General features: G+C 36.1%; 1 protein-coding gene across 1 annotated transcript; it reads left to right on the top strand.

Moving 5' to 3' along the window:
• Window positions 1-848: 848 nt before the first annotated feature.
• On the top strand, window positions 849-18,501 carry LOC105342564 (uncharacterized). Its single transcript, XM_034449344.2, has 27 exons — window positions 849-1,202; window positions 8,330-8,441; window positions 8,694-8,785; window positions 8,903-9,387; window positions 9,476-9,757; window positions 9,984-10,202; window positions 10,292-10,469; window positions 10,560-10,661; window positions 10,798-10,973; window positions 11,078-11,314; window positions 11,404-11,643; window positions 11,756-12,220; window positions 12,310-12,592; window positions 12,711-12,892; window positions 12,971-13,297; window positions 13,426-13,572; window positions 13,654-13,963; window positions 14,049-14,307; window positions 14,389-14,563; window positions 14,654-14,861; window positions 14,960-15,120; window positions 15,233-15,382; window positions 15,502-15,688; window positions 15,850-15,949; window positions 16,592-16,641; window positions 17,019-17,282; window positions 17,397-18,501. Exons 1-27 carry the CDS (start codon window positions 1,148-1,150, stop codon window positions 17,486-17,488), a joined length of 5,538 nt encoding a protein of 1,845 aa, XP_034305235.2. The 5' UTR covers window positions 849-1,147; the 3' UTR covers window positions 17,489-18,501.
• The last annotated feature ends 1,346 nt before the right edge of the window (window positions 18,502-19,847 follow it).

Genomic DNA, 19,847 nt, shown 5'->3' with positions numbered 1-19,847 from the left:
AGGGTTGTCTATGTCGATTGTTTTATTTGATCAAATTTTCTTAGAGTCAAAACTTCAGTCCATATAGTCAGAAAATGCGAGCAAATATTTTTTTTATTCATTAAAAAAGGCTATAATAACTTTTTTTCTTGGCTGCATTGTAATGCATTGTAATATATTGTAGATATAACTTTGCCTATCTGAACATAAGCTTTTGTATGCCCCAGTCCTTTTATAATATTATGAAGTATGTTAACTTATATAATTTGATCCTTGTTTCGATTTGAGGGATACAAATGTGACCATAACTTCATGTACATGTGACATTGTAAACGTACACAGAGAGAGAGAGAGAGAGAGAGAGAGAGAGAGAGAGAGAGTATTACACTTCGTTCTTTTGATCTACTTTGTTCTTTTGATCAATGCTTTATCCTTTGGTTTTCTCAGAAGAGATAAATGCAAAAACGTGTAGTTTATCCTTCGAAAAATATATCTGTTAACAAAATTATATATTAGAGAATAGAATAGTTATTCCAGAGACTCATGCCTGAATTCTTAAACTGAGGGTTCTGAGACTTGTAATTTTTTAATTATTTTTGTCATCTGCTGAGGGTGAATTCTTTTGAGTTATTCACTATGCGCCTCTCTCTCTCTCTCTCTCTCTCTCTCTCTCTCTCTCTCAATGGCACCAATCAGAGTACTTGAGTACTGTTATTCAGATCAAAGTGTTGCAATTTCGTTATGAAATATTAAATAAACATGCTAATATCATTGTGATATAATAAGAAATTACAAATTGAATGTAATTTAATTATGTAACGGGTAAGCGCGAGCTAAATCAATAGCATATGTCTGCTGGAAGCATTCATTCCTTAACATACCTCACGCAGTCATGAAAACTAGGCCTATTGATTCCATTATTTGCATGGTCTAATTTGCATTGTTAAACGAAATCATCTGAAGAAATAACTAATTTGGGCAAGTCAAGTTACTACTCTCAAGTCGTCCGTTTAGTAAATGTTTTCTCAAGATGTTTATACGATCGATGTAGGTAAAATATAATTTTTTTCTGAGACATTTGACTTAGCGCCAAAAAAGGGAAGCGGTATTGGCGCTCTGTGGACTGCGCCAGGATTCCGACTTATAGCGATAAGTTCACTTCCACAATATGGACCCCAAACATGTTATATTTTATTTGATTCTTTGTCTGAAATACGTAACAAGTAAGTAAAATTTATAGTAATATTGTTTTCTGTTGTGCTCAAATTTATCTTAAATTCTTAAAGATTTACAACATAGTTATATTTTGTTTTCTGTAGTATCATCTTGGTTTTTATATTTCTCCTTTTTATTTTTGTTCCAAAAAGGCATACCGGTATATTCGTAAATTGTTTTTGAATAATCATATCTCATCTTTATTAGGGTAAGAATATTGTAAATTGTTAGAACTTGTATTCAAACTCATTGATATATCTTATTACTTGTATGTATGATTAATTAGGTTTGAACTTCAAGTTATTTACATAAGTTTACATTCAGAATTTCATTATCTACTTTTTACTTCCTCGATAAAATTTTCAAAGAGATTTTAAAAGTGAGTTTTACAAAAAGAAATTAAAAACAATTATTTATTCCGTTTTGGGGTTTGTAAGGAGGCTGATCGGTCAAAAAATTAACATTAGATCTGTCTTCTACTTTGACACGTGATATTTTTTACTATAGACTAACATTTAGCAAAGAAAAAATTCAAATATTTTAGCTTTAAAATCTAAACATTTTCCTCTATATCTTTATAAAAATCGCTTCTTCTTATAGTACTAATAATTGCTGCTATATTTATACATTTTTTAGGCTTTCATAAAAACAAAATAATATCAATGATAATAACATAAAAGTAAAAAAAATGTATGTAAATAAAGAAAACAATGTTCGTTAAGATTCTGATACGTTTATAAAAGAAATAAGTCCATTTCTATAAAGAGAATACAGTATTACATGGGGTTAGTTTGAGTTTTCAATACAAACGGGTATAGACTGTGCTTTAGATGGTTACTTTTTATGAAGACATCAATTTATGAAGATTAATATTTACAAATTCCACCTTTTATAAATATGTACCAGTAATTTTCTCAATAATCTGATTTTCCATATTTTCGCGATCAATTTTGCATCGCAAAAAATTCAATACGCAAAAATTATATCCGGTATTGTTTGCTGAAAGAAACTTTTTAAATCGCAAAAATGACTGCCGCAAATAAAGTAACACGTTTCTCCATTTTTAAAAATTTTGTATCACGCGAACCCCCCCCCCCCCCAGATATACGGTATATGTTTGAATTATAGTCATTTAGTTCCATAATCATTTAGTACCGTGTCTATTTCATACCCAAAACTTCAACATTGTACCATACATTTACTTTTTTGTACCAGATATATTTCATAGATAGTCTATTATTATTTTTTTTTTTTTGGGGGGGGGGGGTCTATTACGATATAATCAGAATATAATGGTGAATTCACTGAAAATTTTATATATATATATATATATATATATATATATATATATATATATATATATATATATATATATATATATATATATATATATATATATATATATATATATATATATATATATATATATATATATATATATATATAAAGAGAAAACGACCTCATTCTCCATAAACCAAATAATTATGAAACATGCTTTTATAATAAAAAATTTACTGTGAACACGTTCAACAATATCAAGTTTTTTAGAGCCACAACTTCACAACCATGTAGTATTTCAGGTGTTGCTATTTTGGATCGACCACATAATGTTTCTTTGCTTTACAAAAAGAGCCTTTCTTAAAAATATGATGCCAAGGTACTTTAGTTATTTAACATTGACTAACCCCCTGTTGTGGAAAAAAAAACCCACTTTAACACATTAGTTCCTTTAACTTTATTAACATCCATGAATAACATGAATACTTACACGTAATAAATAATAAAAAAAAATAACAGAAAGCCGATTCAAATTTCTACCGATTTCATTGTAATATTGTAATTATAAGCAGTTTCTACAGGTACCTGACGTTGTATACCGGTATATTTTTTCATAATAAAAATATATATGATATATGCAATATTTTTCCATCTACCAAGTTTTTTCCCTCTATTTCTTGCGAAAACTTATAGTTAATTCAGAGCTCTATAGAAACAGCCAGACTGAAATCTACACGCCCTATTTATGGATTGGTCGAAATCTACAGCGGCTGAAAGTGACAGGACTGAAATTGACACGCCCTGTTTATCGATTGGTCAAAATCTACAGCAGCTGAAACTGAAAAGAAATTGACAGGACTGAAATTGACACGCCCTGTTTTTCGATTGGTCGAAACCTACAGCGACCTAGGAAAAATCACGGACTACACGAAATAATCATGATGATGTCAGACTCAAAGTCTCACAGGAGACGATTTGGCTGTTTCTTTTAGCTAACGTACTTACGTAAATTAACAGTAATTTAGTGATTTTTACTTACTTTTTATAATCAATTTATTAATTAGTTAAAAGAAAGATGTTAATATAAACAATATAATGCTTTCTCTGATGTTTCATGCAGGTTATGAAGGTAGTGATCATTGCAGACAAAATTTTACATAACCCGCCAACGCGGGTTACATGTATGTATTTTTTCTGCAATGTCGCTACCTTCATATCCCGAATGAATCATCAAAGAAAGATTTTATGTTTAAATGTCAACAATAAGTAGAGGGTATATACTGAGTAGTCTATATTTTGAGAAAAAATGTATAAAGTACATGTAAGGTGTCTGTGGCAGTTTTTTTTTTGTAAACATAATTCATTTTCTATAAATGAGGTAAATTCTTTGATGTAGAAATTTTCAACAAGGTGTTTTTTTAGTTAATTGACGTACAAAGAAAACAAAAAAGGCGATAAATTCTCTCCCTGGCGAACTCCAACGTTAAAAGAGAAAGTCGGATACTGTGCTTGTCATCTTGATGAGTGATTAAGTTTATATTACACCTGTAATATATTTCAAAAAAACATTGCCGTTGGTACAGTTATCTAAAACTAAAAGCTTGCATCAAAAACCATTTCTCCATACAATGTAAAAAGCTTCTTTGTAATAAATATAAAATCACAAAACAGCTTTTTCTTACATTTCAACAATGTTTTGATACAAAATATACAGTAAGAACGTGGGCTAAATTACAGAAAACCGTTTGTTAATATGAATCAGTTATAACTTTGCCGAATACAATTCTAAAGGCTTGTATGTACGAAGGTTCCTCGGAGAGCTCCATGACTAATAGTCTTTCGGCGAAATGAGCTCGCGATCACCCTTGTTTTTATACACGTACATATACATAGTTTTCATAATACAAACTAACCTTTCATCTGGTACGAAAATGTTGATCAAGTTTTTTGGTTTTGTTTAATTTGTAGTCCATTGTTATGATATATCATACCTCGAGAAAAAAACCTTCACTTTCTAATAGGAAATACAAACTATGCCAGCATGAAAAAAAATCTGTTCTTATTTTTCTAAAGATCTTTCGATCAAATGGTAAATCTTTTCCAGTCTTAAAGAATAAATCTCATTGCGCAAAATTTGTACAATATCATTTGTTAATTAAAACATGGCATTTTTGTTTTAAGTCGTAAGTTTTTTGTTGTTTTATTTTTTGCTTGTTTCATTACAACCCCTAAATATATTTTGTGTAACATTATTTTTCTTAATACAATGAAAAAAAAAATTAAATAAGTATCTTCTTTGAAATCAAAATCTCAGCCTTAATGGTTATTTTCAAACATAACATTTTATTATTCAAATCTAATTCTCAAATTCCAATAATTGAATTATTTATTGTTCAATATAGAACCAGTAATTATGTTTAAATGTATGTGTTCAACAATACTTGTTTTACACCTAGTATCTAACAATAATGGCGAAATTGACCAAACAAATTGAGGATCATCGACACCACGTGACTTCTACTTTCTGTGACAGTACGTCTAAACATGGCGATTTTAACCCATTATGAAACAGTTTGCCAAATGTTGGTGTCTACCTGGGTAGAGCTTCGTTCTACTGACCCACAGGTCTTGAGTTCGAATACTGCGAGGACTTTCGTTTTCATTACATGTAATAGCAGTAAAATCTTAAAAGTTGATTCCCCCCAAAATTGATTTTTTTTCCTGTCATTTTCAAGTCAAACACATGCTAGAAATCCATAACTCCAAGTAATTTAGAAGTTTGGGGCTGCATGAAGAACCTTTCCCAAGGTGTGGAGGACCCTTCAGAAAGAATTTCAAATTATTTCATTCTTTGCAAATGGAGTTGACCTTCAGTAAATGTGTAGTATTTCATAACCTTGTAACCTTTCGACTCGCGCACCTGTTAAATTTCATTCTTTACGTGACTTTAAAAAGAAAACCCAAAAAGATTAATCAATATGTAATCCATACACAATCATTCAGTTAATTTGTTACATAATTATAGTATCCTGTTATTTCTTGGTTGTTTGAAAGTACTTTGCATAGGGAATGTATCTTCATTTTAATTGGACAAAAGTTGTGTAGAATAAAAAATGACCACAGTCAGCATTGAGTAAACATCAAATCAAACCATATTCTTAAACAAACAGGGGCTTTTGTTGGTAGGCGTCATTTTATCATTTAGAAATGGAGAATTTTTGATATAAATTATATGATTTCGTCATTTAATGCTGAATTTTTGCATTAACGATAGTTCATATAAAAGTAATTGCTGGTTTGTGTGTCTGTTCGTTTTAGTGTATTGCAGATCTACTGGTAATACTGTTTCATCAAAGGACTAATTTAAAAGTCAACAGTTTAATACTGTACCAGGGGTTTTCGATTATAATTCAATGTTGATCTTTTTATTAGGAGAGATGTGATAAATGAATTTGTTTAGGGTTTTGTGGTAAATTTATTTGCTTTTAATTGCTAATTGTTGACACCCATTTGTATTATTTGAATACTGATTGCCCTACATATCATTATCGACATGGGTTTTTAAATAACATCTTGTTTACTTTTTGTAGCTCTTGACCGATTAAAACAAACAGAATGGTTTTTATTAAGAATTTATAACATGTGCTGTACGTGCATTCTTTTTCAAAATTACTGACTAAGGAATTTGAAAAACTGTCGTTAATTTGCCATGGATGTCATTAGAACATAGATTAAGTCCTCTGTATATATAGTTTCTCAGTAAAGTACTAGTATCAGTTTTGTAGATACGCTACTGTACGATGAATCTATACTAGTAACTTTCAACTCCATCAACATTCCATGGACCTTGTAGACACCGCTCGACATTCTATGGACCTTGTAGACACTGCTAACATTCCATTGACCTTATAGACACCGCTTATATTCCATTGACCTTGTAGACACCGCTAACATTCTAATGTACATGTACCTGTAGACACCGATAACATTCAATTGACCTTGTAGACACCGCTCGACATTCCCAAGACCCCGTAGACACCGCTCGACATTCCCAGGACCCTGTAGACACCGCTTAAATTCCATGGACCTTGTAGACACCGCTAACATTCCATTGACCTTGTAGACACCGCTTATATTCCATGGAACTTGTAGACACCGCTAACATTCCATTGACCTTGTAGACACCGCTAACATTCCATTGACCTTGTAGACACCGCTTATATTCCATTGACCTTATAGACACCGCTAACATTCCACTGACCTCGGTGACACCGCTAACCTTCTAAGGGCCTTGTAGACACAGCTAATCTTCCATGGACCTTGTAGACACCGCTTGACATTCCATTGACCATTATCATTCCTACGCCACGAAAGTGCACTATACAAAGCAAGGTTCTAGGTCAAATTATTTGGTTATCAATTAAACATAAAACGTCTTTTACGCCAACTTGCACCCGTTCGTAATCTTCCTCACCCTCTTCCAGTATCTGTCGATATGCTTTTAAGCTGTAATATATCATCCATCATTTGTATGACATTTATTCTATCTTTTAAAAATGGGTTCTTTAAGGAAGATTTATCTTGTTAGATTTCTGACAGACTAAATAAAATATTAAAAGAATATACATGTATATGGATTGTTCATTTATTGAGAAGAGATGAGTTTTTCTGCTACAATTGATATATTTAATTAACAATGAATTGATAAAAAGAGTGTACTGTAATATCGATAAATATTTCATTGTCTTGGTTAGAATTTTATCCTATATGATAACTACGACTCAATTTTGTAATATATAGTCCAATATATGATTTTTAATATTTAACGAAAAATATTGCTAAAAATTATATAAATATAAGTACATGTACATGTAATAAGGAATCATGCATTCTGTGATGAGGTGATCAAGCACGCTCGGCCGCGTAATCCAATCTATGATAAACCCTTTCGGACTTTATTGAATTTGATCACTCCGATCTTATTTGATCACCTTTTAATACTCAAAGAATGAGTCCCTATTCTTTAAATAATTCAGGAATTAAAATTAGTCGAGAATACACAATAAGAATTGGATCGATGAAATTTCCCGCAACAATTGACATTTGAGGAACAAATTTGAAATTGTTTATTTAATGTATATATCAAGATTGCTCAGTAATACAGAGAGATATTTTCGTGTGTGTCTTGAATTTAACTATATTATTAATGAATTAAATATAGCTGAGAAAATACGTTGCACAGCATATTCCATTGACATTCTCATTAGCTACTGGCAACAAAAGGTGTGACATAACAACATGCAGTTATTGTGTTTAAGTGCTTAATATGAAAAGACAATTTTCTTTCGGTGCAGTTTGCATTGTTATCATTAGTGCATATACATTGATTAACTGATGGCTTTTATAATACCTAAACGTCACAAGAACTTGTTTTATGTGGCAATATGACATAGCATATTCTTTTTCGCAAAAAAAATTGCAGCTGTATAATATTTGTCCTTTAATTACAAGTAATTACAATATCAACAAAACATTTGCATTTTCATCTTCCTAGAATTGTGTTCTATTCACATTTTAAAAAAAAAATGGGCAGTGTAAACTGTAGTTCACCAAAGGCATAACAAAAAAAACCCATTAACAACTGACTAACTTTATATCATATAGCGGTATACTCATCAAAGAATCAAATCACATTTTATAGGCTACTTAGAAAAAAGGTATGTATACCTATACTGACTCTAATCATTCCTCATTCTTCGCCATTCGAAATAAAACGGTGAAAGACTTGAATGGCAGATATCAACAATAGTAACAGATGCTATTTGATTCATTTTATACACTTGTGTCTTTATTATAGCTTACGATATCTGCAATGTGGTCCATTCAAGTATATGTGGAAAAGAAGAGTGTGTTTGCAAAATGATGAAAGGAAAGAAAATATGTCAGACCTGTGACGTTTGGTGCGACAGGTAGGTTGTGTGTGGTCACGTGGGAAGGATTTCAGACCCTTCATATCCACACGAAGGTCTCGTCATACGTACAATACTGACTTAAGTGTAGCAATCTGTTGTTTCAATGTGTTAAACTTTCTCTATTGTTCTTGATTAAAGAGGAATATAAATTTAACACTTCCAATTTCCTAACTTATTTTAATAATAAAAAATAAAGAACGCCGAGAAAGCTTTAATGGTTACTAACAATTTGTCCTTCTTCTCGTTTAGAACTGATAGCATAGAATGTAACCATGGCACCTGTACACCCCTGGGCTGTCAGTGTGACCCCTGCTACACGGGAGACAGCTGTAGTGAATACAGTAAGTACTAGTATACCAGATAGAGAACGTTAGACCCCCGTTATTCTTATTCTTAATAAATACAAGCAGATTAACATGCGGCTTCATGATGCTGATGACCTTGACCTTTATTTTCAGACAACCTGTACGCCCCGGAGTATGTCCACCTGGTGTTTGTTGCTAAGGTAGAGACGTTCTCCCGCGGGGTGTTACGAGGCGTGGCAGCTACGGACCATGACGCCAGTAGTTGTCTAGAGGCGGGCCAGACCCAGTGTCACTGTTCCAGGGTCATCCACCGAATAGTGGGCGTATCTTCCAACCACGGGGACTTTAAAATAAACCATGACACTGGTGATATCTCTTATGACGTCATGGGCGAAGACATCATCGAGGTGTATCTGGCAGGGTATAATTACGATGAGTTTGGGTACCCCGACAGTCGAGAGAATCGCATTGGTTATGCTAAGGTGAATATATACGTCACAGACAAAGTAATGCCAGATTTGGAAACACATTTGTTCAGTATGGAAAACGTTCCAAACATTTATGCATGGAGGGAGGAAATCTTTGAAGAGCACTCAGGAAAACTGAAAAATGAACATCTCAGATACAGAAGACAAGCGGTAAGTGTGTCCGTGCGTTGTTGTCACAAGCACATTTTTTATTACTCAACTTGATTTTGAAGAATATATACCTATCCGTTTCTTCCAGCAATCCTCTATCCCTGATAATGTGACTGCGGTGCTAGCATTGACGGCCGGCGACAGCCCTTCACCCGACACTTACTTCTATAACTATCTTCCTATTTCCCTGACAATTTCCATTCCGGAAGGCAGTAGTTTCATAGCAACCAAAATCTACAGCGAACTGACCACTGGTAACAGTCCCATGTTTTATTTCTGTGACCCTGACGTCACTTTCGTCGGGAGTAATTTCTTTGGTTGGAGCCCCACCCAGTTCACCACAACACTGACGTCACCCAATGAACCGCAGGTACTGTGCAATCATAAAAATTAGTGGGACCTTTTCAAAGATTCATTTATTCGATTTCGTTCTATAATATTGTTTGTGGAAATAAATTCGTTTGATATTGTGACCAACGAAATCCACAAAAATTGAACAACCACGAATTCTAATGATTCCACAGTAATGTCTTTTACTTATACGACTAAGTTGTATAACCCAATTTCCATCACACACTTGGCATTAAATGTTACAGGTAAATGATGTCCTTGAAATTGACCTTGGCGTTGTCACCAATGACGGCAGTGACTTCAACACAGCTGAAGAGAACGATATCGTCATGGAGTTTAATGCTTACGTCATGGATCCGACAGACACCGTGTTCGACCAACCAATCAGAATCTTTGCTGACATACTCTGGGACAACGCGACGTGGATGGTGGTAGAGAAGGATTTCATCATAAGAGATCACGCTGTAAGTTGTACGAACTAGTTTAGAATATCTTCAATATCCTATTTGTAAAATGACGCCAACAGCTAGATAATTTGCCTGTAATTCTTTAGAACACCCCCACTGACCCATTGGTTACGGTGGTTGGTCCGGCGAGTCTTAACCCTGGAGCTACCGGGACATGGACTGTTAAAACCTTCATCCATCACCCCCACACTGATCTCTCAGTAGATATATACGGGACATCACCGTCAGCTGTCACGCCCTGCTCAGCTTTCTACCTTGGTCATGGTAAAGTATCAGTGCTCCTGTTATTGCACAATTTCATTTTTAAAAGAATAGTATCGTTTGGTATTTTTGTTTGTATCTTTTTGTTTATAGGTGATGCGTACATGTGCTACAACAACTCACAGGTGTCCTCCACATCCAGCGCTTCTGGGGGCGGCGGATACTTGTTCACACTTGGAAAGATCTTCAACACAGGTTCGAAATACTACTAGTAATCTAGCATTTTCGTCTAATAATATAGTGAATCACACAAAAATGTTGTGGAAGTGTGGTTTTTTTTTCATCGTCTTAAAATGAAACTTTTGAAATTTTGGATTGTTTTTAAAACCAGACTATAACGTATCCGACCATAGCGAGAAATATTTCTCGTTCCTGGTGTACGGAGAAATGCCTTCCTCGGCCACGGTGGGACAGAACTACAGCTTCACGGTGGATGTCGATCTGAGTGGGACGGCGTTCTCATTCCAACAAGACGTGACGTCATCAGACGCTGCTGTCCCCCAGGCTGTATGTAAACTGTACGCGAGTCGAAGTTGAACGATGATAACAAACGTGGTACACTTGTTTATCTTTTGTATAATAACGGGGTTTCCATTATTTTTTCTTTACAGCCCGGAAGTCCAACTCTGAATCTGTCGCCATTTTCTTCTACGATTCACCAAGGTGGCCAAGAAACAATTGACGTCACAGCTACATTAATCGTAAACGAGACAGACACGTATAAGGTTATAGTAAGAAACCCAACACCAACCAACGAGCAGGTACACATATGTGACGTCACACTCGGAACTGTGGGTACCAATGTTATGTGTGGAGTCAACAAGTTCAACGTCACTTATATTAGCAATGTAAGTAAAAAGATGTAGTTTTCTTATTTCGTTAGCTTTCAAATCAAAATCTGTGATTGTATCAGGCAATGATTTTTAATCAACATTAGGAAAACAACAATTTAAACGATGAAGTCATTATTGACTTGGGCATACTCACTAACGTGGCACTGGACCCTGACGTCATGAACAACACGGTCAGTGTGTCCGTCACGGTTTGCTACGTCAGCACGGGCACCCTGAACCTCGGAGACACCGTCACCATTGACGGAGAACTACAGCATGGGTCAGTCACCGACGCCCCGCAGAGCACATCCTTAACTGTTGCAGCAGGGACACCCACTGCAACGGTAAGCAGGCACATTGCCATCTAGTAAACAAGTCAAAAGATACTGTATTTAACACAAAGTATTGATACATGTAGAAGCTCTTTATAAACGGTTTACATTTCATTTGTTTCAGGCACCAGTTGTAACATTGGATTACGAAAACGGACACACAGAAATCCTTCCGAGAGGACATGCCGTGTATGACCTTACTCTGACCCTGCCTCCAAACACCTACTATGAGAACGTAAACATCACCTTTCTGTCGGGGTACACGGTCACACCCACCACGTCCATCTGTTCTGTGTCTGTCTCCGTCACTGGGAACCTGACCTGCAGCAGATTCAGTCCCGCCGTGTATATACCAAACAGCGTCCAGAACACGGTCCAGGACAGCGGCTACATTATGCTGGGGTCCCTGGAGAACACTGGGGGTCAGGACGTGGTCGTGACGGCCCGTGTGGTGGTCGCTCTTGTGGACATAAGTGTTGTAGACGGACAGACTGTCATAACAAACGCCTCCGTCACCTACAACTCCGGAAGCATATGGCAGGGATCCATAACATCTACCGTCAACTCCGTTAACACTTACCCATCCTCAGTAAGTCTTTTGTCATATCTTTTAAAAAATCCAGACATGTTTCTTTGTTTGGTTATTTGATCTAAAACCAAGTTATTTGTATCTTACAGACAGTTATATATTCCCTCACATCACCACAAATAATTGGAGTCTCCAACGGAGGAGGAGCAGAATTCCTTCTGACGGCAGAACTTCCTGTCGGTGCCATTACTCAACTGACAATTGTAGCTACAGCCGGCCATTCGGAAATAGCCATTTGTAGAGTCTACGTTAAGTCCGCTGGAGCAAATATACCATGTGTCTCGAACGATGTAACAGAAATCCAAACGAAATATGCCAGCGGTGGGGGTAACTCAGAGATCAGCTTCACTTTGCCGTCTGTGACCAACTCAGGTAAGCCTAAACATGTCCTTTACCAAGACTGGAGGATTTTTATTTACGGTTAAACTGTACATAACAATCGTTCTCTTCTCTGTACTAACAAATTTGCATTTAATATATTTTGATATAGGAGAAAGCCCATTACCAGCCAACAACAGGATAACCTTTGGGGTCATTGTTTTGGTACGTGATGGGTATGACTACGGTAACCTTGGCAATGCGCATTTTAATCTGGACATAACCCATACCGACGATTGGTCCACTGGAACAGAAGCTGCGCAAGTCTACGTCAACTCCAGCAATGCGTACACGGTACGTAAAACGTCACAACCATAACAATAGGTTTATTGTCAATAAACAGTACAACCACTAATATTTTTGTTGTTGTAGGCTGCTGCACCAGTTCTCCAGCTAGACGCTCCTTTCGGGTTAAATGTGGTCAAAGGCTCGACCATTCCTATTCACACCAAGGTTTACACATCGCCAATGTCCAAGACCGATTACACCATCAACTTTGCTCCGACACCTCTCGGAAAGATTCATGTGTGCAATGTGAAATTACTGTCAAGGGGTAAACATGTCTGCATTGACGATACACCGATGACAACATTTGTCAGTAGTCCAGACAACAGCACGTACGACTCGGGATCAATTCAACTCGGCAACATACTCAACTGGGGACCCACCGGTTCAACGGTACAAGTCGATGACAACTTGGTAAATAATCAAGCAAATATTTGTGTTAATAAGTGTACTCGACTCTTTGAATAGGAGTTTTGTTTTATTGCATGATAATGATAACGAGTTTTAACGAGATTCTCATCTCTTGATGTGTTGTGTTTTAGTTGATCGTAGAGGTAACTCTCGCGATAGTTAATGACGTCAGTGTGAGTGTGGGGAACACGCTGACCTGTGCTGTGGATTTGACCCACACTGTGTCACAGACGGTGTCCGACTCGGCGTCCCTGTCTGTTGTATCCACTCCCACGTCTGTAAGTTGATTTAGGATTTAGATAAATGAATAAACAATCTGTTGATAACTCGTAGCTAAAGTAATGGTTTCCTTTTCAAAGGTACTAACCAATATTGCCGTGACAAATAACCCGCCAAACGCTGGAGCGGTGACCGCTTTCATCAGTGACTACGTGACGTGGGGTGTGAACCTGCACCTACCACAAACCACCGACCGCTACGTGATGACTATAGACACGCCCTACTCCGCAGGGGAGGCCCATCTCACACTCGTTAACGCCAGTTACGTGGGAGCAGGCAATGATATTGGGTGTTCCCAAAATACAACAGTTTCTTTTACCCTGTTGTCTGCCTTGTCAACATCCCAGATGACTCAAATGACGGTTGACCTGGGCGTGATTTCTAACACTGGTATGAATCGTTGATGGGTTTGTTTACAATGTGTTTAAATATGCTAAACATTCAAATCTACAAATTTTTAACCTTTGCTTTGAAGGTTCTTCTCTGCTGAATGAATTCAACACTCAAAATACCAACGACAATGTCGTGCAGTTCAGTTTCACGTTCCAAGTCACCGACCATCCTGCTAACATAGACAACTCTATCCAATCATTTACCATCTCAGTAGCAGGGGACAATGGAGGATCCGCCTCAACAACCGGAAGTGTAACCATACAAGTCGACGCTACACAAACTGCTCTTTTGGAGTTCGACACATGGACAGATTCACTACATCATTCGCTGAGACGTTCTGGGTATAAATATGGCATCCAAAGTTCTCCGTGAAAATGGTTCTTTTAGATGAATAAATATAATGTTGGTGTCTTTGATTTCAGAGAAGAGCTAAAACTGTACGGACGGTTGAATTTGGTTAACACATCCACTGCGCATGCTTCGACGGTAGTGGTTCACTATCTGTTGCCGACCTACACCACGTTTGTGGCGGTAAATGAGTGGACGGTTCTCCAGCCCACCGCCACAGTCACCGCAGCCGGCGGCGTGGATCTCTCGGTATCAAAAGAACCTAATATTCCGGTCCGTGTGTTTAGTTTATATTTGTTGTCGAAACTTTTGCAGTAATCAGTATTCTTTTCGTTGCAGTACCCTTTGATAACATTCACAGATTTCCCAACATTTTCCCTGAATGTAACTATGGATCCGAACTCGGCGTTTGAGTTTGGTAGTGTGAATATACAAAGCGTTTTACCTGCTGAGGTGACTTACATGTCCCTACAAAGGCCGGACCGAGACGATATCAGTACGCACAACACGCTCCTGGACATCGTGCAGTTTGCGTTCGATTCAACTGGTGAATATTTAAATATCTTGGAAAAAAAAAATTAACAAAAACAATATTCTAAAACTTAAAGACTGGAAACAAAATGAAATTTGATTGTCTGTTTTCAGTTTGCGATAAAATTATCGGGACAGACACAACAGCCATTGCTGACTCTCAGATTTCTGCTTCTTCTGAGGCGAACATCGCTTCAAATGTGAAGAGATCGTCTGCCACAGGATGGAGACCAAATAAAAGAGGAAAGCCTTTCTGTGAGAACGAGTTCGTGGAGGTTCGTGTTCAAACTATTTATGGCGCACCAGTACTTTATCTCCATATCGTTAATGATTCAACAATTTCATATAAGTTATTTTCTTACTGTTTGTTTCTTTTATAATTTTCAGATTGACTTTATAAATAGAATAAAGATAATCGCTTTATCGGTTCTGTCGGCTGGTGACGATAACACTGATTACGTCACTAATTTCACGGTTCAGTACAGCAATGACGGGGTATTCTGGACCGACCTCACCGACAACACAACCAATGTCAAGGTGATTTAACGTATTGAAACTTATTATAGTTACCTTAATGGCTGCTCTTTTGTGTGTTTTATTTACGGAGGTTAACGTTATTATTTGAGTTACTAGTAAGGCTTATTTTATATTTTCAGACATTCCAAGTTGCGTTTGACGGAACTAAGACTATAAACGACGCGTATCGATTTCCGTTACATAAATCTGAGGAGTTCACGACCGCCTACGTCAGAATCATTCCAAAGTCGGGCAACACGAGGGCATGCGATCCAGCCCTCCGGGTGGAGTTTGAAGGGTGCACGATAGGGGCCAATAATGTAAACAGTAAGAAACATCCTTGAATAAAACCATGCACATCTAATAACATATGAAATCCCAGAGTAACTTTCATATTGTCAAGTGTGGCCATTAAAAACGTCAATTTCCAAAACCTGAAGCCCTGGCATTGTGTAGGTTGTTTGTCTGACCCTTAGTATGTTTTACAGGTACAGGAACGAGCACTCCTACTTACACCGTACAGGAGAGGTCTCTTCTTACAGACACCGTAGCAGGGGCCATGTTCGCTTGCATCAAGAGTGGAGTGGAGTAAGTTACTCTTTCATTGTATTAATCAACTCACTGAACTGATAGTGTGTGTGAACTTATTTATCCCTTTTCTGCCATTCTTCTATGCGCCCGTATTTCAACTTTGAACATTTTTGATTTCTTCTACGAGACCACTTGGTCAATTTCAACGGAACAGAGAATTCTTGGTCAAAGGGCCTTTTAGTTCATACATATCAGGGACCAACCCTATAGAAATCATCTTCTCATTGGCTTTGAACTTAAAAATCAAAACTTTTACATTCGTTTTTGCATACATGGTAGCTTCAATTTGTTCCCATAAGAAATAAACAGCAATTTAGAAAATTCACCGGGATATGAACTTGGTTGGTCACGTGATCAAATCCCGTGAAGCCTGAAGGGCTTCTCAGAAGATTTGATCCTGTACAAACCAGGTTATTAGTTTATGTCCCGGTGAACTTCTTAACATTGCTGTTTATTACTTATATTTACATTTGAAAAAGGCAAAGTTGATAATTGTTAAAATTGCCGAGATTTTATGTTTACAAGAAGGAAATGTATAATGACCAGGGGTTAAATATCGGGACTCTAATTTTGTTTAAAATTCGATAGTAGATTACTTTAAAATAATATTTTTTAACTGATTATTTGTTTTCTTTTCAGTGGCGCAAATATGTGTTCTCGCTCAAATGACAATGGAACTTCATGGGAAGGCAAGTACCGGTATAATCAATAAAATATTTGTATTGATGGCGCACGCGTTGGAGGCTATACTCCTTGCGATGCTATATGTATGTACATTGTAGTTCCAGTTTGTATGTTGCAGTTTTAGCTACAGTTTCCCGACTAAAATGCCCTTTTCAATGGTTTTATTACGGATGTGAAGTATAGCTCTATATTGTACTCTAAGTTCATAGGCGTCGGAACCGGGACTAGGATGGGGGGATTTTTTTTTTTGCAAAGTTTACATATTAAACCATAACCGTTTTTTTATTTGCTTGTCAAGATTTTTGACAAGCCTAGCCCCCCTCCCCCCAACTTTCAATTTGCTATTCCGACGCCACTGAAGTTGATAAGATTTTTTTTGCAGAGATTGACGGAATTGGGGAAGTGGTGGGCGTAGTCACCAACACCTCAACACTGGTGGGAGTCTCCCAAGACGGCATGTCACAACTGTGTAGTCATGACGACGGCGTCACGTGGAACAGTTGTTTAGGTGTTGAGGTCTCAGAAATAACGTCAGATGCAAATTACGTCACCAGTACACCACAACCCTTTGATGATTTTATTGGCACACCAGACGACACTATGTTTTCCACTTATGGCTTTAGTCATCCCCACTATGATGTTACAGGTAAAAGAACAAACAGCAGAGAAAATATTTTCATAAATAGACTAGTAAATAGAGCTTAAACATCTTTTGAAATGAATGGTGTTCCCTATAATATTTGAGTTTTTCTGTCTCTAGGAGTAATGAATGGGATAAAAGTTCGCACCCTGGCGAGCGGATCCTGGAATTTAGCGGCGTGGTGGGGAACCTCTGACTGGTCTTTGCTGTGATCGCGAGACTCCGATTGTTTAACAGACTTCTATAATTTACAATTTTGAGTAAATGTGCATTAAATTGATAAAAATTCTCTATCCATTTGATAGATTTTTTTTTATCTTTTAACGAGTACAGCACTGCAACCCCCCCCCCCTCCAAAAAAAATTTGTTTTGCTGTGCCTCACTAGATTTTTAAAATTAGATACCATACCCCGATAATTCAGTGAAACACCAGCTTTATCATATAGAAGTAGTTGATACTTCCTTCCTGGTATAAACGATGAAAATGGTTGTCTTTCTTAAACGTTGCGTACAACAACTACTATTTGTAGTTATTTTTGGACGGCAGTTATTCTTAATTTTGACTTTATACGATCCCTGTATATAGGTGTGGTCTTTTTCAAAGTTTCAGGGGTATTTTTATATTTAAAAAAATTGTTCATGGAAATTTAATGCAAAATGTTTTGAAAAATTTTGGCAAAGGACAAACCGGTAAATGTATCTATAAAAATGTGGTTCTATATACATGAACTTTGTTATTTAAGGTGTAGGTACTTCTTCCACAAATCGTGTCCGAGTCTCTTTAAGATATAGAGCACCGATTATTAATTATTATAACGTTAGTATCTGCTGCTGCTAAACGTCACTAAGGTTTCTCCACCCTTGATGTTTTTATGGTTAAAATAAAATTCTGTGTGGTGACGTATGTTTCAAAAGCTTTTTATACACTTTTTAATTTTTCTATTTTAAAGTCCAAAAAGTCACTTTCCACACAATCAAAAGTAAAAGAGTACAAATTTATTTATAAATTCTTTTAAATTCATACACTGTATTGAATTTTCGTTGCTGATATTGTCAATAATTTTTTATCAGTTGAATTTTAACAAAATAGAATAGATACGTTTGTTTTTGTTTTTTCTTCTTCATTTTTTATAGTTTCCTAAAGTAAACAATATATTAAAGTTTAAAAGCTTGAAACAGTGTTGTACTAGGCTTTCATTTCTCTGAACTTTAAAACAATCAAAACAATCAATTTGTAAAAACATGTGCCAAGATATTTTGTATAAATATTATAATGAATAAATGCTGTTTGTTTTTACGAGTTTGATCAATCCCTAACGCCGGGAGAATTCTGGGTTGAAGGTCACTGTTGGGGTCATTGCCATCCACCTGGCTGACATTGCTGATCTTTCGGTGTTACTACAGGAGAAATGACATGTATTTCTTCAATGACGCGAGATCGTGGATTAAATACATGTAATACACAAACTTCCAGGAGTTTGCACACACTCTGAAAACAATTGGTCGAATTGATCCTGAGCTGTGACTAAAACTTTACAATTAAGGTTCGACAGCCATTAGCTTTTGATAAGACCCTCTATTGGCACCCGTATTATTTTGTTGGTAATGCAAATTAAATATTTATTTTTCGAATTCTTTATATAAAAAGTATAACGAATCAATACGATAGAAAACGTTTCACTTCTAGTTTTTGGCATATTTTTTTCTGTATTGTTCTAAATTCTTTGTAAACTAGTACAATTTTAACAAGGCCTTGGACTTTCCGTAGGACGTAGCTATTATTTCTTGCGTCAAAACATGTTAAAAATGATTCAAGTGAAATATGCACCGATTGCGTAGTCTTAGCTCAAAAGCCAGACAAATCGTGTTGATTTCACTGAGTTTTCACTGAGTGGGAAGCAATGAAATAGACAGGCATACGTCACATTGCTATTTGACAAACTACCCAAAGTCCAAGCTCCTGTTATAATGGTTCTAATATAACTACAGACTGTATGATAAAACTCCTGAACACGGGGACTTCTCAGAGACATGTTTATAATTCTCTTTATATATTTAAGTCTTCTATACGTGGTATACAACTTGGCTCAAGCCAAGAACAAAGTTTAAATGTGTCAATTAGAACAAATAATTTGTTAGACATATTAACGAAATAAGCGCGATTAATTGAATCTTTTGAACATTAAATCTATTAATTTAAAGGAATTGTATTAAGACCAAAAGTTTCACAAATATGGATATTTTGAGGTACGTTCTGAAGAACTTTTAATCATACAAGTGACGTGACTTTAAAATAAGTTGACTAACTTTCATGTAATACCAACTGAATCTGCATTTTTGCAAAATGAATGAACGTTGCTGTGACGTTTTTAGAAATTTAGAATTTCTGAATGATTCTCATAAATCCACATATTTTCTTAGCATCGGTACTTTTATGATATCAAGAAATCGCAACAAAGAGTGGTTCTAAATTGTTTTTAGGACTAATTGAAGTATTTTTGCGAATTACAATAGTTGTTTCTCATTTTTTTTTAAAATTGTAAACCTTGTTACTATTCCAAAAGGTGTCAA

Source organism: Magallana gigas, chromosome 4 (assembly GCF_963853765.1).
Source record: "Magallana gigas chromosome 4, xbMagGiga1.1, whole genome shotgun sequence".
In the NCBI taxonomy this organism is placed as follows: Eukaryota; Metazoa; Mollusca; class Bivalvia; order Ostreida; family Ostreidae; genus Magallana; species Magallana gigas.
The sequence above is the reverse complement of the archived record's forward strand: the minus strand, read 5'-3'. Positions and strand labels throughout refer to the sequence as shown.

Excerpts from the sequence above, each read along its gene's own strand:
- LOC105342564 (XM_034449344.2), top strand. The coding sequence starts at position 1,148 with ATGGACCCCAAACATGTTATATTTTATTTGATTCTTTGTCTGAAATAC. Across the intron at positions 8,442-8,693 it reads TGTGACGTTTGGTGCGACAG|AACTGATAGCATAGAATGTA; the intron begins GTAGGTTGTGTG and ends CTTCTCGTTTAG. Across the intron at positions 14,862-14,959 it reads GTTTGCGTTCGATTCAACTG|TTTGCGATAAAATTATCGGG; the intron begins GTGAATATTTAA and ends GTCTGTTTTCAG.